This window comes from Crassostrea angulata, chromosome 10, assembly GCF_025612915.1.
Source record: "Crassostrea angulata isolate pt1a10 chromosome 10, ASM2561291v2, whole genome shotgun sequence".
Classification (NCBI taxonomy): domain Eukaryota; kingdom Metazoa; phylum Mollusca; class Bivalvia; order Ostreida; family Ostreidae; genus Magallana; species Magallana angulata.
Window position 1 is genome coordinate 3323864 of NC_069120.1, and position 17235 is coordinate 3341098.

The 17235-nt window shown below is 37.8% G+C and overlaps 3 protein-coding genes across 5 annotated transcripts; 1 reads left to right on the top strand and 2 right to left on the bottom strand.

The window, feature by feature from the left end:
• Positions 1 to 1970: 1970 nt before the first annotated feature.
• Positions 1971 to 5971, bottom strand: LOC128167162 (ATP-sensitive inward rectifier potassium channel 12-like). Of its 3 annotated transcripts, none has more exons than XM_052832722.1 (2): positions 5363 to 5971; positions 1971 to 3331 (listed from the first exon to the last, which is right to left on the bottom strand). In XM_052832722.1, exon 2 carries the CDS (start codon positions 3311 to 3313, stop codon positions 2132 to 2134), a length of 1182 nt encoding a protein of 393 aa, XP_052688682.1. In that variant the 5' UTR covers positions 3314 to 3331; positions 5363 to 5971; the 3' UTR covers positions 1971 to 2131. The 3 variants fall into 3 exon arrangements, with proteins under 3 accessions (XP_052688682.1, XP_052688680.1, XP_052688683.1); XM_052832720.1 differs by having other exon boundaries at positions 1971 to 3335; positions 5363 to 5967; XM_052832723.1 differs by lacking the exon at positions 5363 to 5971 and having other exon boundaries at positions 1971 to 2997; positions 3134 to 3288.
• A 1162-nt stretch (positions 5972 to 7133) lies between these two features.
• On the bottom strand, positions 7134 to 9213 carry LOC128167163 (G protein-activated inward rectifier potassium channel 2-like). The gene has a single exon (XM_052832724.1). It carries the CDS (start codon positions 9090 to 9092, stop codon positions 8025 to 8027), a length of 1068 nt encoding a protein of 355 aa, XP_052688684.1. The 5' UTR covers positions 9093 to 9213; the 3' UTR covers positions 7134 to 8024.
• Positions 9214 to 10312: 1099 nt separating this feature from the next.
• On the top strand, positions 10313 to 12520 carry LOC128166497 (ATP-sensitive inward rectifier potassium channel 12-like). Its single transcript, XM_052831699.1, has one exon. The coding sequence runs from the start codon at positions 11090 to 11092 to the stop codon at positions 12317 to 12319; it is 1230 nt and encodes a 409-aa protein (XP_052687659.1). The 5' UTR covers positions 10313 to 11089; the 3' UTR covers positions 12320 to 12520.
• Positions 12521 to 17235: the final 4715 nt, after the last annotated feature.

Below are 17235 nucleotides of genomic sequence, written 5' to 3' on the forward strand. Positions count from 1 at the left end.
TCTCCGTTTTGTCGGGTTTGATGTATAGGGATTCCCCGCCTGTGTTTACATAGCAGCTCAATTAATTCTGTCTAAAGTTTACAAATCAAGGTGAAGCAAAATTCAAACCCATCAGAGATGGAAAAACGTGTATCTCTATTTTAAATAACCGTAAATTAGCTTCTTTTGTGGTGAACTACACAGCTTTCGAAACTTTCACTTTATGAACTGTCAATTAAAGCCAGACCAAGGCATTCCGTACTCGTGTTAATTCAGGGGACAGGAACCTAATTATTGTAAGCCGGGAACTCTTACCCTGGTCTGGAAATCAATGCTTCATTTATAACAACCCTTGTCAGTTATTAATTTACACGTCCGACTACTTGATATGAAGCGGTAAAGTAGATCTGGCTAGTTTAATTAAAGGCACTAAATTCTTCACATTAGGATTGGCAAAGTTGTCATTGCCATTGCTTACTGTGATTTATGACATCCAGGAGATCGATTTCTTTACTTCAGAACGAGATTCGAACCTGCGACTCAAACCTTTTTCTCGCTGCGATTTTATGAATGATACTTCATAAAATGTATGAATGTGTATGTACCAATGATATTTTTTATAGAATATTGTTTAACGTTAATAGTGACATGCGTGCTTCTGCTTAGATATAGTGTAGCATTATATAAATAGTGCCTGTTTGGGAGGGTAACAGTTGAAATTGACACCCCGAGAAAACCATTGTCAACCGACGCGAAGCGGAGGTTGACAATGGTTTTCGAGGGGTGTCAATTTCAACTGTTATCCTCCCAAACAGGCACTATTTATTTTGTTATACTGAATGTCTTTTTTAAAAATTTTAAGAAAATTGTACTGCTTTTATATAGGAATAACGTGAATTCTACAGCGAACCGTACGCGCATAATTTTCGCGCATGTAACATTTTTTAATGTTACCCGTTGCCAAGTGCGTTGCTAACGCTGAGGGTAATAGTAAATATTATTAACTGCGTCTTAACCAATCAGATTTCAGTATTTAACATGAAAGTATAACAAAAAATATTATTAGATACGTTACAACTGCTTATAATTCATAGGAATTTTAGCAAATAAACAATCAACTCAACTAACAATATGAATTCACGTCAAAGTAAAATAACCCACTTAATTACATGGAGCGGGTAATACATCAAACGTCAACTGTTGTTTGTAGAAAACAAAGTTAATGATGTGTACCAGCCCACTCAAACTCCGAGCTGGTTTAGTAGTTATGGTTATTTGTGCTATTATTACTTGTATTATCGGGACCAAACAGAGGTTATCTATCGTGGAAAGTGTTGGTATTCTGAGCGACCTGATCGGATAAACGGTTCTAAACACGGAACCATGTACTCTTAGACATCGATTAATTATGATGATGTAATTATTTCAGAAGGCTTATCACTTCTACCGCAAAAACGTCAGACAAAGGTGTAACCCTATTCGTGGATTCAGTGTATAATACCCTAAACCTATAACAGTGGGCAATCATTTCCGTACAATTGTGGCTTATCGATACATAATAAGTGTTTTTATTTATTAACCTACTAGTACACAAAAACATGTACTGTAGAGTATTTAATGCAATCATATTTACTAGTATATCTTTGCTATTGTTATTGCATCAATCATGCTTTTTATTTGTGATGCCCGAATGAGCTGTAATTTGAATATAAAGAATTTATCTATTTCCGACCCCAACCCCTAACCCACAGACACGCACAAGAAAGGTAAAATGTTGGTTAAAGTACTGCTGCACTTTGTTGTCAAGTTGATGTGATTGAAAACTTTTTTTTTCATAAAATGTGCTCTATCACTTCATATTATAAATATTGTGATTATTATATGTTAACATTTTTTTTAACTTCATATATCATTTTTTCACCATAAGTGTCCTTACATGAAGAGACACGGAATCTAGTACAACCAATTCTTGTTCTACATACATATACTAGTTCTGGTTCTTGATGGTTTAATATCAATTCATAGTACAAACATTAAATCGGCAAATAATAAAAAAAAAAACCAACAGTATTCAGGTTTTGTATAAATATAACTATCATAACTGCTGCATATACATGATTATCTGGCCGTGTTGTATTTCAGTGGTTACTCTCTAGAGGTTCGCGCACCGACTCGGCGTGCTGACAACTGTCTTATTGTGTCTGTAATGAAGAATGCGTGACTGGGAGGGAGATTCCTCCTTTGTTTTCCTGATTTCAAAATACGACGGATTATTGTTCTCCGGATCTCTGTGTATAATGCTGTAGCCTAGCTTCCGGAACACGCTGACCTGATAGGCGCTACACTCAGGAATAGCAACAGGGTGGGTTCGATTGAAGCTGGAGTAGTCTACCACTAAAGAATCGTTGCTGTTGTATCTGCTGGCCATAGTGTTAAACCGATGGCCCCACAGAATGTCACAGGCCATGTATGAAGTCTGTGTTTGGAGAATAGTGCTTGTGGTGGACACAATACCGTCTAAAATTACAACCAGCTCGAAATCCTCCCTCTCCAAGTCGTCTCGGGATATCTTCCAGAACGGCGACTTATCGTTTATCGTGTGTACCAGCTGGGTCGGCCATGCCATAAACAACCACGGACTCCCGTCCTCTCCATTAAACTCCAACGGGAAACACATCACCGGATGATTTCTGCTGTCTCTTGATCTCATCGTTCTGAAGAGATGACCGCGCACGCGCGCACCAATTATATGTGATCGACGCATGTCCCCGATTCTGATGACGAGTTTATACACGCCGTCTTCTTCTACAATGCAGACCACGGAACTGAACATCAAGGTGTTGGATCTCTTTTTGCTTCGCCTCACTTTGGCCACCACAAGTCCCGCCAGCGCCGCCTGCAAACCAGCTCCCACTATGTTCTGTAGTATAACGCCGACAACCGCGTACGGGCATTCTTCTGTGACGTAACGAAATCCGTACCCAATGGTCGTCTGCGTCTCAATCGAAAACAAGTATGCTGCCGTAAAAGAATTGACGTTCTCAAAACATGGCCTCAGACTGGTTGTTTTTACGTCATTTAAATCACCATGAAGTTTTGAAACTAGCCAATAAAATAACGCAAATAATAACCACGTGATCACAAATCCACTTACAAATATAAGTACATTCCATCTCCACTTTGTATCCACCATTGTGGTGAAAAAGTCATGCATCAGGTACTTTCCTTTTCCTTGAGTTCCAACATGCTTAATATTGTACATAGAGTTCTTGGAAACAAGACGAGGTTGGTGTTTTAAGATCCGAAATTCTTCTGTTGTAGGTGTTGATGTCATTTTGTCTCTTGTTTAAATCTGTCTGGAAAGAAACAGAGCAACATTAGATGCAAAACATTTAAAAATCCATACAGTTTTATAGGTAAACAGCTTAACATGTGCATTTAAACGACATGTATAGAAAGTTTATAGCCGATCTTTCGCAGTCAGTGTGTCGTATAGAATAAACATAATTGATATAAAAAGGTATCGTATAAAATAATCTATGTTGTGCTTATGTGTCCCTAAACAAAATCAATAGTTAATGTTTGACACTAATAACGTAAATATCCAGTTTTACGTGCATTCAGGCGCGAGAACGAGGCTAGCGTGGCCCTAAGTACGAGATGAGAATGCGCGGAGGTCCCCTGTCCCGCCGATAAACCTCCCACGCGCCAATCATCGGATTACCCCTTCCCGTTATCTGGGTGGCTGAAGATGCTGAGGCAGTGAGGAAAACAGAGACCCATAGTGTCAGTATTCCACCTAGGGGTGCTGCGGTGCAGGGAAGCGCCTTAGTGACATTTACACGTGCTTCTAGGCGATCTCCAACTAAACGTTCATGGAATCGTAAATCAAATAGATATTGACAAACTACTTTTAAAAAACTATTTCTCTTTGGCGCAGATGACAGTGAGATAAGATTTACGAATTAGGCGTTCACGACTTTAATTAATGAAAAGTGCTATCTAACAGGACGTAACAACACATGCAAAGTCCCTGCAGACTATGTATGAAACAATATATAATATATTATCATTGACTGATGTGAAATATGAGGACCATTCCGAGGTTTTCCAATACTTTGCAGCACAGACCGCCACTCTGGGATCGCTTTCATTGATAAGCGCCGTTCTACATCTATCGGTTCAATCTGAATGTCTTTGATGGTTCAGGAGATTTGCTAGCTAATTAGACACTTCTGTGGGCGCTATTCTTGGATTCTGGGGAAATCAATTGGCTTTTTACTCCCCATGCACCGATCAAGATAAACCTATGTTTATAAATCTTCTGGTAGTATTTACTCTATACGTTTAAACCCAAAAAACATGTGATCACAAATTCTTCTCGCTGCAAATGCTAAAATAAACTCATTCAGATAAGAGCCAATGTGTAAGATCAAGTAAATATGAAGATGCTTTATTGATTATATATTGTTGTGTTGCAGACAAGAATAGGTTATATTTTTCTCATTTTTTCTCTTGACAGTTGGCGATCGCTGTAGTTTTTGATACGTTCGATTTTCTAATGTGCTGTAGCGCGGACTTTTCAACGTCTATCAGAATAATACAGAATATCACATAGATAAGAAAAGACGGGATACAAATTCTAAATAACCCTTAAATGGTGACCAAGCGGATTCACTTGGTACTAGAATACCGTTCCTGACATAAACTAGCCGGACTTGACGTATGTATGTCAGACAACAGGAGAACCTTCATTTTTTATTACCCCCTGTAAAATCTTAATTGTTCACATTTGTCCTTGTGTCGTCCCAATAAAGCAAATCCTACTTATTTAAACATCTACAGCGCGAGGCCTCGGCCGCTGGGAGACGCTGAAGTCGGTAGCACGGTAAGGGACGCGGTCCTGTCACCCTGGCCCCTGATAGTCTACCCCCCCCCCTCCGCAAGTAACAAAAATAAAGACCAGCAAACCATGCGGTTCGAAAGATATACGCATAATTACAAGGCCACCTCGGTCAATACACTTTTGTCAACAAGAACTCATTGAATTGATTTGATATACAGTCAGATGTGATTTAAATCACCTGACAGGTTTATTCAGGTAAAAGTTGAAAATTGAAAATGCCTATCAAGGTCCATAGGGAGTTTCCCTATTTTTCTATCATCAGACAGTTTTCATACGACATCAAACGCAAATTCCATATACATGTACCAAATTGAATACATAATCAAATAGTTTTCAAAGATTCGAGGGTAAACTCTTTTAAATTCTTTTTGATCAATTAATTATTCATTACAGTCAGTATCAGTTATTTCTATCGGAATGTGTACGAATACAGAAGTAAAGCTTCATAATAATCAATAAATTAGACTTTATACTTACCCAGCTAACTGGTCCATGACACAGAGGGGTGCTGTTTTTAAAAGTGGGTCAAACCTTATGTCACCACAAATTTTACGGGACTTTAACTCCCGCCAGAGAGTTATTTCCCTTGACCAGTCGCACAAATCCCTGACAAAATAAACCTTAGTCAATCACAGATTTCTTTTTCTCTGCATTCTAAGTCGAATATGCCCAGTTTCACGTTCACAACTCCAACCCCACAATAATAGTTTTCCCACAATAGCAGCGAAAGTGAGAGGGGTGCCTTTGTCGAGGTTTTAAATTTGGGTAAATAGTCCTCAAACAACAAACACCATAAAGATAGGTGGATTAGTGTTCACGTGAAGGTCTAGCGAGCTTGTTAACAGCTACACGAGGAGGAGACGTTATCCTAATACACCTCTTCAGCCGCAGATAGAGCAGCTAAAATAGAGTTCAATTTAACAAAAAATGTTGAAGGCCACTTTCATCCGTCAAATAAAATAAGCGTGACTAAAATACCGGGTTTCCCAATATTTATCAATAGCTTTATAACTGATGATGTAACAATATTAAGAGTTGTACATGTGTAAATTACCATATGTTTGCAACTACTGGCGATACTATTGAAAACTATCGGAATCAACTCCTGTAACTTTTATCGTTGGTTGCTGATCTTGCTATTGACCTCTACTAAGATTTACGCGTCTTTTTATTTAAATTCATTCCACGGCCAGGCATGACTATGTAACAATAAAGCATACACCCAGGGTCCGTGAGAGGTTGTCAGATAGTAGGGAGGGTGGAGTAGAAGTGAAGTCGAGTTACTTCAAGCTTATCGATGTAAGCGCCTGCACACCGCTAATTGTAACACCTTAATGATTCAGTGTAATTACCGGTATTTTTCTCACATTTAACGATCGTAAATGTTTGAGGAATTCTTTATCTTTATATCTGGGATATCTTTCAAAAGAAATCGCATACATATAACTTTATTTTATAGCTATCATCACAGACTCAACCACGTCGAAAATACTCCTGACCAATGTATCAAAGAAGGTGGAACGGATTCCAGAGGAGCCACGCCCCGTTCTATGGTCACGTGATACCAACAAAAAGTCAGCAGGGTTTCTTACTGTGGTGTTGTCTCCACAAAAAATGAATAATTTTACCTTCCATAACAAGCTGTCAAAATTAATTTTTTTAAAGTGTTCTGTAAAACTTTGTATTGCTCAATACTTTTTAAAAGGTGATCTCATGCATGGTTTTTTTATTTATTTTTTTTTTATATTATTAATTAAATAAAAAGTACTTCCAATCGAACATTGTGTAATTTTCTCCTTCAGAATAATGATCCGTTTTGAAGCAGAACACAAGAGTTATTCCCCTTGCACTGCATTTCATGCAGTGTTTCTGACTCGCAACAGAATACGACACTTGATAAGATACATGGATATTCATAGAGTTCATGATATCCTCGATTTATCATTTGAAATTTGCTGTTAAGAAGCATAATTCATTTTGCAAAAATTCATGCACTAGCCAATGAAATCTGTAAAGACAGATTAAATTAAATAATCCGATCATAATCGTTTAAAATAATAAATTTCCAAGGAACTTGTATAAATTTGATATGTAAACACGGTACATAAACAATTTATGTCTGATTTGTAATGTATCACGACACAACTTTGAGACTAAATGCAAATTTTTAACCTTTACTTTAAACAACTAGGTGATCCCGGGGAGAAGAGACGCTGGACTTTATAAATACAAGTTTGAAAAAAATACATTTTATTCATTCATTTATTTGATATTTTTGTAATGATTTAATGCGGTTTTTTTTATAATAAATAACTCATTAACTGTCACATAACAATTAGATACTGAAAGTTTATAAAATATCAGTTGATAGAGAACAAAACTTGGCACAAATATATACGTAAAATAATATACGATTTCTTGATAGTTCAGTAAGGCAACCACAATAAAACTTGTGATCGATGAGGAAATGGTCCAATACTGACAGAGATGAGCGCGGTGATTGGTCGTCCGCGTGATGTCCTCTACATGACGTCACACGTCCTCACTGCGACTCGGTCCCGTATATACAACCACTAGTATAGTGGTGTATGGTAAACTAATAGTGCACGTACTGTAGTATTCACATATAGACACTGTATAGAATAAGACTGTTAAGTAAGATGTCTCTATCACAATGATTCACTTCTGTAGTAAACACTGCCGGGAGACATTGATGACTAGCACTGTCTGAGCGAACACATACTCCAGGGATGTGTATTGGGGTAAGGTCTAGTCAGTATCAGTATATGCTATCTTTTATAACAGTACATACCGCATCACTAGTAGTCAGCATCAGTATATGCTATCTTTATATAACAGTACATACAGCATCACTAGTACCCCGTCTCCCTTACTGGTGTTCCATCAGTATAAATTGTTACTTTAAGGTAGTTCACCTTTCACCTCGCTTTTGGGTGTTCTCCAACACATGATCATGAATTTGTTACTTTAAGGTTGTTCACTCTACTGCCTCCCTTTTGGAAGTTATCCTCGACATGAATTGTAACCTACTCTATGTCTCTCTCTTTAGTATTCCCTTTTTCACGAATTTGATCCTTTAAGGTAGTCCAACCTTCGCCTCCCTTTAAGATGTTCCCCATTACATGAATTGTTCGTTAAGGTAGTCTACCCTCCTTCTCCCTCGCGGGGTATTCTGCATCACGGGACACATGGTGTTGATGTCAAAGTAGCTACAGTGGTACTTGCCGTCTTCGTCGATGCCCGGATTGATCGTCTGGAACTTACACCCCATCACGATCTCGTCGGGAAGGTAGGAGGTTCGAACCTGTATCACGCGGCTCGTCGACTCTATCACGCCCTCTATCGTCACAATCAATTCCGAGAAATCCCCGAACAGGTGGAGGTTTTCGGGAGGCCATAATGGGCTGTTCTCGTCGATTGTGTGATACAATACGGCGGGCCACAAAAGAGTCAGGGTGTCACCGCCACCCTCCGATTTAAAATCGATGGGGACTAAGTCTAGGAACTCTTGGTTTGTGTTTGAGATTGGAGTTCTCTTGATCAGTTTCCCCGCCCCTTTAACATCCACAAGATGAGATCGCCTGAAGTCCCCCACCCTTACCATGAGCTGCCATTTACCGTCAACAATCCCCATACACGCCTGCTGACTGAATATTATAGCATCCCCGCGCTTCTTTGATCTTTGTAGCTTTGTGAACACGAGAGCAGCGGTCAGACACTGTACCCCGATCCCGAAGATGAATTGAAGGAAAACTAAAAGCACTACATGGGGGCAGGCGGTTGTGGACGCCCGAGAACCATAGCCTATAGTGTGCTGTGTCTCCACAGAGAAGAGGAAAGCTGTGGTGAAGTCATACACATTTGTGATACAGTGATCGTGGTCGTACGAATCTAGGGTATCTAGAGAATCCCCATTTATATAACTAAACAACAGATAAAAACAAGCGAACACCGTCCAAGTCAGAATAAATCCCATTACGAAGATCAGTAAAATCCAGCGCCATTTTGCGTCCAGAAGCGTTGTGAAGGCGTCCCTGAGGTAGTTCTTCAGGATGTTCGTGTCCACGTTTTCCAGTCGGACCCGGTAGTTCCCCTGCTTACTGACCAGTCTCCGCTTATCGTCCTCCATGTCCGTGCCGGAATCCGCGCGAGGTCGGACACAACTGTCCATGTTGAACGATTTCATCCCCGGTGTCTTGTTAAGGTCGACGCGACAGGAATGTGTCTAGAGGGAATTTTTCCTGGTGTTATTTTTTATAGCGCGCCAATGACATCATTTGCTTTACCTTTCCTACCTGAGTGCGTATACCTGTTGTAACTGCTTGTCAACTTCGACGTTAGCATAAATGAAATGTAAATAGTCTTCAGTAAGCTAATATAATTCTTAAATGGATCTACATTTTTACCTACCTTCTCAAATGCTACATGTATATTACCTTATAATTTACTTTTTGATTTATTATGAGTCTATTTATACTCGTTGAATATACAAATGTATATTCTCATTTTAATTTCAAATAACGAAGAAGCACCTCTTTAGAATGAATTCTTGAGATTCAAATGTTTTATTTTGAAGTACATAGAACAGAACATAACTTTAGTATGGAAACAAACCAAATACATGTATAAATACTAGTATATTTTACATTAAAGTTTTAACATTTATAGAACTTAAAAATACATTTGTATAACAATCTACTTTCTTAACATAAATAGCACACTTTATATATAAACAACGAAGAGGCTCCAAGAGTATCTAAGCAGGTTCTAGAATGCCTGTGTAGTTGATATAATTCATCACAATAAGGTGTACGGTGTCACAAAAAAAAATCTTAAGAAGAAATAAAACCTTAGACATAAACTGTGATCAAATGGAAAAATACGGAGATGGGTCATGAATAATTCATGAGAATTCAAGACAACATTGCGCAATCACAAACAGCTGATCTGTTTGAAGTAGTTCACATGACAGATGTTAATTCCTTCCTCAAAGAATGGATTTGGATTTTCTGCGTTCGACAATTATAACCATATATTTATTTAATAAATACATCCACATGGATATAGACATTAATCTATGTTATTAGCGTTAATATCACAAAAAACAACAGCAAAGAGAAAACTACAAAAAACAAACACAAAAGAAACCTAAAAAACCATGAGTGGTCCCTACAAAGTACACATGTATATTATTCATGTTGCAGAGTTTTTTATGAATTTTTTTCACCAGTAGGATTTTGAACGATAGAATTTCCTATCAGTACTAAGTTAAAGGAGTCTGGATAATGAACAAATTTTAAAACATTTGATATTCCTGAGAATTAAAGGAATGATTTTCTTAGCCATAAGCTATTCTTAAGTAAAGAAAAATCCCAAATATATCAACTTTAGAATATGAATGCTAGTAGTTTCATATTCCTATAAAAAAAAATGACCCGCAACTTAGTTGTTAATGCGTCAATTTAACGTGCAATATTGAATTAACTTGATAAGTGACCTTTCAAAGTTTTTTTTATGTAGATATCAATATGTTGTAGGTTGAACAAATTAAACACTGGTATGCGATTCCGGGATACTAGCATTTGTAGTTTTTTTATTACCGCCCCGGACATCGCGTCTGGTGTATGAGAGTGATTTGGACTATATGACTAAGGATGTTTTCACTAAATACGTGACATTGTTATATAGGATCTACAACTTACACTGAACAAAAAGACAACGAAACAAAATCAAGCGTGAGATTTATGATTTCTCTTACGTAATCGGGAATTCCCAATGAATTGTTTCGATATAATTATCGAAATGAATGGCAAAGCATTGAATTAACGTTGTCTGAATACATTTGACCATCATCCGTGAAACGAGGACAAATATTTGTGACAAGAGAGTTCAAGAAGATAGACCCATATCCATCAGTCACTGTAGAGGGAACACATTACCTTATGTAAATGAGCGCTAGCACCACCCTCCTAATGACTGTCGTGTCATGTGCACTGAAGCGTAACGTGTGTAAGGAAGCGAAACAAACGACAGCCATTATCTCAAAATAGGTAATATGCAGTACTAGAGAGAGAGGGGGCGCATAGTTTTACTTGTAGTGGCCTTACAATCAGCTGACTGTGTTTCCCGATCCCCGGCACGACCCCGAGAAAACCCCGCTTCCTCCCAGTGACTGAGGGTAAAATGTCTGAGACAATCACCACAACACAAGTCCCCACGGAGAAACAGAAGGCCAAAGTCAGGTTCGCCAAAACTACGAAAGTCAACACCACACGGACCCTTCCGCGTCTGATCGAAAAGAATGGCACGTGTAACATTGAGTCCAGAACCATCAGGGGTAAGAACATCCGCTTCATGAGCGACATTTTCACCACCCTCTTGGAGATGCAATGGAGGCTGTTTCTGTCCTTGTTTGCGCTCTCCGTTGTCTTTAGCTGGGTCACATTCGCCGGTGTGTATTTTCTCATCGCCTACACTAATGGAGACTTTGAGGAGAGTAATGTGATAGAGGAAAAACCGTACTGTGTAGAGAACGCCCATGATTTTATTTCTATGATTTTGTTTTCGATGGAGACGCAGACGACAATAGGATACGGAACTCGTTACGTCACAGACAACTGTTCGGCTGCTGTATTCATGGTAACAGTCCAGTCTATTTTAGGGGCTCTTTTACAAGCTCTTCTGACGGGTATTGTTATTGCCAAAGTACAGAAACCAAAAAAAAGAGGCAATACAATTCTGTTCAGCAAAAATGTGTGTATTTATCAAGACGGGGAGGACAGGTATTTGTACTTACGTGTAGGGGACCTCCAAAAGTCAGACATGATTGACATGCATGCACGCGCTGTGTGCGTTAAAGACAAAATAACAAGTGACGGAGAATACATTTCACATTTTCGCCACGACCTTGATCTCTACAGTGAGTTAAACTCGAATCGGATCTCTCTGAGGTGGCCCATCGTCCTCCAGCACAAGATCACACCGACCAGTCCTTTCTGGGCTCTGGACGAGGGCGAGATCAAGTCCGCGGACTTTGAACTAATTGTGTTCCTCCAGGGGGTGATCGAAAGCACGGGGATGTCGTTCCAGGCCCGTACCTCCTACCTACCTCACGAGATCCTCTGGCAGCACAAGTTTAAACCCATGTCCACCGTCTGCACTCCTTCTGGTGTGTTCGAGTTTGACTACAAACAGTTCAACGAGACCATTCACTTCCCATCCTCGACCCCGAGCGTCCTCAAGAAGTTTGTCAGGGCCCGCTACATGCGCTCCTCCTCCCCAGGGGATTACTCCCTAGGTGGGGAGTCGGGTATCGCCGATATGGACGATGTCCTATCAACCAATTCAGACAGCACCGACCTATCTAACGACAGCACTAAATACCAGAAAGTTTCCATTAATATGTACGACTGACAAAACCTACTAATTTATCAGACATGTACGCTTGTTTGGTTTTTGAAGATTTATAACAGATACATGTATGAATGGCGTGGCCAATAGTGCTGTGAATTTGCTATTAAATGGCGTATTATTACTATGTACTATTTTTATAAGAATTTACTTTGTTTTAAATTTTTATATATTGAAATAAAAATGGTAGAAATTCATTTGGTACGCTGAATTATGTTTATTTGAATTGGAAAAAGTGTATGTTCTTTGCAATAATAATTGTGAATTTCTCAAAATCATCAATGATATTCCCTACAAACCTAAATCCTTTAATGTATAATGTTGACCGAGCTTTTCGCATGCTCGGCCTCTGTACCCGGTTCTCAAATGTTAGTCTTTTGTTTGCAAAAAATAACTAAAATAAACGACATTAAAAGAAATAATTTAATATTAAAGGTATGTGTTTAATGCTGCTTAACACTTTATTATCTGACAATAATAAAACGGCAAGTGAATCATTTCAATTTCCAAACAAACGCATCTTGCAGAAACTTGCATCTAATAGAATGGGATCGTTGACATTCCTAGAGTGGTTACGGTTCTCAGGGATCTTGGGTGCATCACTCTTACCTTAAACAACACCGGTCTAGCCGTCAGGTAGTCACTATGCTGGTTAAATGACATGTCATTGCAGCAGTAATTTGTCCGTGTTTTGTAATTCTGACACCTTTACGTGTAACCAGTCGCTAACGAGGGATCAGCCATTGAGGCGTGGCGATCATGTTCAATCAATGCGGTTAATTACTAGACGATGTTACATCGCCTGTCCATGTTTTTTTGTTACCGTTGGTGGTTTTTTTAAATGATAAAAACGACCTGCAAATTATAAAATTTAACACCGTAACCTCCGATTTCAAGAGTTACGTGAAAAGAGTTGCCAAATTACGCACCAACAGCGCCATTGCATGCCAATGACGTCATGGAACGTCTCAAAGTTAAGATGCAATGTATTCAGAGTACCCGTTCTGACCGGATTTCAGCATTCCTCGCTGTAACCCACGATAACCCAAGGATTGTACTCAGTCCAACAGGTGTCCCAGGATACATTCTGCAGCTACAATGCATTCCGTATTTCCTCACTGCGTGCGCTAAAAACCGGCATACATGTTGGTGCGCCTGTTATGTCTTGATTACGTACAACTAATGTAATGTTGACGTCACCATTCTCTTATTATACCATGACCAGCTAAGTTATAATTCTTTATATGTGTATCTACTGCACCTTTTCTTAATGCATCTTATATTTATTTAACGTATATTGCATAAATTAATTATTCCGCAAATGCAACTCTTCCAATAAAACTCATATCTTCAAAATGTTGATTATTAAGCACAACACAAATTTGCATCTGCTTCCTAAATTCCTACTGTGCTTCCAAATTAACTCTTCATCATAGTCTTTAAGTTTTGATAGTGATTTATACATTGTATTTTTTTTAGTAGCTTGGGCTTTCAGCTCAGTTATGCCTATAAGTGAGCAGCAAAGTTTTGACAATCCCCTTTTCATCTGTAAACATTTTCCATGTTTTTCTTTTTTCCGTTTTGGATGTCGTAGATTTCCACATATTTAACAAACAAAATACAAAGAATTGTGATGTTATACAAGAAATATATTGTAATTTCTTTTATTACAATTTGAGATACAAAATAGGTCTTTTTTGGATCCATATCTAATTGAATATTTAAGCATTGAATCTTTATTTTTGAAAGACTTGGTCTCATAAGTGCAAGGGTGTGTGTATACAAATTAAATATAGCACGCTTAAACTTTTCTAAAACTTCAAATTCTAAAACTTAAGGCCAAGATCTAGTAAATAAAAGGTGCCTTCACGTTTATGAAATTCAAGATATGAATTCATTTAATGATACTTAATATCTTAAAATTTGATCCAGAAACTTTGGCTATTTGCAGTTTTTTGTATTTGTATTTCAATGTAGTAGGACAAATTGTAGTTTGAGAATTCACGGTTTTGTAGAATGTGATAACCTTGACGCCATATTGTTTCCTAATCGGCAACGGTATATTGCGTTGCCACAATCGCTCGCCGGCGACGCGCGTTCCAGCAATCGGCGACGATGGCAACACCGGCAAATCCGACGATGCCGGTTAAATGGAAAGCACCCACAGTTAAGATGCAATGTATTCAGAGTACCCGTTCTGACCGGATTTCAGCATTCCTCGCAGTAACCCACGATAACCCAAGGATTGTACTGAGTCCAACAGGTGTCCCGGGCAACATTCTGCACCTACAATGCATTCCGTGTTTCATCACTGCATGCGGTAAGAACTGATATAGGTGCGCCTGTTATGTCTTGATTATGTACAACTAGTGTAAAGTTGACGTCACCATTCTCTTATTCCACCTATACGTACCTTGACTAACTAAGTTGTCATTTTCATACGTGTACCTACTACACCTTTTCTTAATGCATCGAATATTTATTTACCAAATATTGCATTAATTCTTTATTCCGCAAACGCAACTGTTCTAACAAGGGCACCGCTAAGCGGAGCATTCCCTTGCGACATGAATTATTGTAGAAGGGAATGCATTGCTGTGGAATCATTAATTTTCGTGGGGGTCAATTTCCGTGGATTGCTAGAATTTTACAGGTTCGTGGGGACGTAATTTCGTGTATTCTCTTATATCTACAAAAGGAAACATTACTTTATTACTTTAATTTATCAATTCGTTGAGGATGTTAATTCGTGGATAAGAGGTACCCACGAATTCCACGAAAATTGAGCCACCACGAAATCTAATGACTAGTATATAGAAAAATACTTGTATATGTATCAGATCAGAATAAATCTGACATAAGTATTCATATTCTTAAAACCACTTTGAATTCATTATATCTTGAGAGAGGTGTACATTTACGTGATTGTACAGCTTTCCTCTTCCTAGCAGAAACTCAACATAAATGCTTTAAAGATAAATAAATTTATATTCATTTAGTGACATCCATTATTATATACGCATATATAAACGATTCGTATACATTATAAAACGTAGCTGAAGATATGGCGATCTGAGTCTGCTCTGATGGACAACTCTAGTCGCCTGTCGCATGTCAACCCGTAGTAGAGGATATGCAGCTTTTATTACTATAAAAAAAAATTCCGGTGATAAATGTGCGATATCTGTCAGTCTCTTCTGAATTTTGGACTAGTTCCATTCTAAGTCATATGGAAACATGTCCAAAATTCGACTGCTTGTTTCGATGTAAATGGGATGACTTTAATCTCTTGCCCGCTTCAACTTTTAACTATGGACAATATTCTAACACCCCCTCCCCCATTACTACAAAACGTTTGTTTTTTACCTTTACTGAATTTAAATCCCAAAAATATCAAGTTGTTGATTTGAACTGCATACGGTAGTGATTTATCTCAAGTCGTACATAAAATTACCGTAAAATCTATTGTCAAGTCGTACATAAAATTCCTGTTTTAATTTCGTTTATTTAGTACGATAATTAAAAAAATATTTCATCAATTGACTTGAAAATCTATAGGGTTTGTCCTTTTACCATGCCAAAGAAGTTTACAAAGTTTGATGAACATTCATGAGAGGGTTTTCTTTGAATTTTGCTTAAAGCAATATGAGCTGCGATTTTCCTGTTGAAATTCATTTAAAGAAAATGTTATTTTCTACTAATATGACAAAATATATCATGGTTTTAAAATTTCTGTTAGCTCTGTTTCTGTTGGAAAAGCCATTAAGATGCCTTAATTGGAGCAATATTGAATTAATGTCGTCCTGTACAAAAATTAATCTGCTATATATTCCTTATAAGTTACATCTCGCTCCTGACAAAAATTAATGATTTTTTCAAATCTTATTTATCTAAAAAGTTTAAGTTACAGGCAGACTTATAATACTAGCATGTTTTTGCAACAAAACAAAATTCTAAGAAATACAGCTCATATTGCTTTAAAAACGTTTGCTAAAAAGCTGAAAATGGACACACATAACTACATACACACACACACGCACAGCAGTGATGCAATACCCCCCTCGCAACAAGTTGCGCGAGGGGATAATAAAACATTTATATTCAAAATGTTGATTATTATCCAAAACACAATTTTGCATCTGCTTCCTATATTCCAACTGTGTTTCAAAATTAACTGTTCACCGTAGTCGTTTAAGTTTCGATAAAGATTTATACATTGTAATTTGTTTTTACTGTAGCTTGAGCTTTCAGCTCAGTTGTGCCCATAAGTGAACAGCAAAGTTTTGACAATCGTCTGTTTATCTGTAAACATTTTACATGTTTTTCTTTTTTCCGTTTTGCATGTCGTAGATTTCCACACACTTAACAAAAAAATACAAAGAATTGTGATGTTATACAAGAAATATAATGTAATTCCTTTTTATAAAATGTCTTTTTGAATCCATATCTAATAAGTTATTTAAGCATTGAATCTTTATTTTGAAAGATTTGGTCTTGTAAGTGCAAGGGTGTGTGCATACAAATTGAATAAGGCACGCTTAAACTTTTATAAAATTCCCTCTCCGCAATCATGATTTATTTTTCAAAATCTCTGCCTTATTCTACGAGTAATGCTCAATTAACGGAAAAGCCATTAGAGCAGCCGAATTCTGCTGACAAATATAGTGCATAAAGGCTCAAGTGAGCTTTTCTGATCACAATTTGTCCGTTGTCTGTCGTCGTTGTCGTTGTCGTCGTCGTCGTTGTTAACTTTTCACATTTTCATCTTCTTCTCAAGAACCACTGGACAGATTTCAACCAAATTTGGCACAAAGCGCCACTAGGTGAAGGGGATTCAAGTTTGTTCAAATGAAGTGCCACGCCCTTTTTAAAGGGGAGATAATTGAGAATTATTAAAAATTTGTTGGTATTTTTCAAAA

What these genes read in the sequence shown, in the direction of transcription:
- LOC128166497 (XM_052831699.1), top strand. Translation starts at nt 11,090, where the DNA reads ATGTCTGAGACAATCACCACAACACAAGTCCCCACGGAGAAACAGAAG.
- LOC128167162 (XM_052832722.1), bottom strand. Translation starts at nt 3,313, where the DNA reads ATGACATCAACACCTACAACAGAAGAATTTCGGATCTTAAAACACCAA.
- LOC128167163 (XM_052832724.1), bottom strand. Translation starts at nt 9,092, where the DNA reads ATGAAATCGTTCAACATGGACAGTTGTGTCCGACCTCGCGCGGATTCC.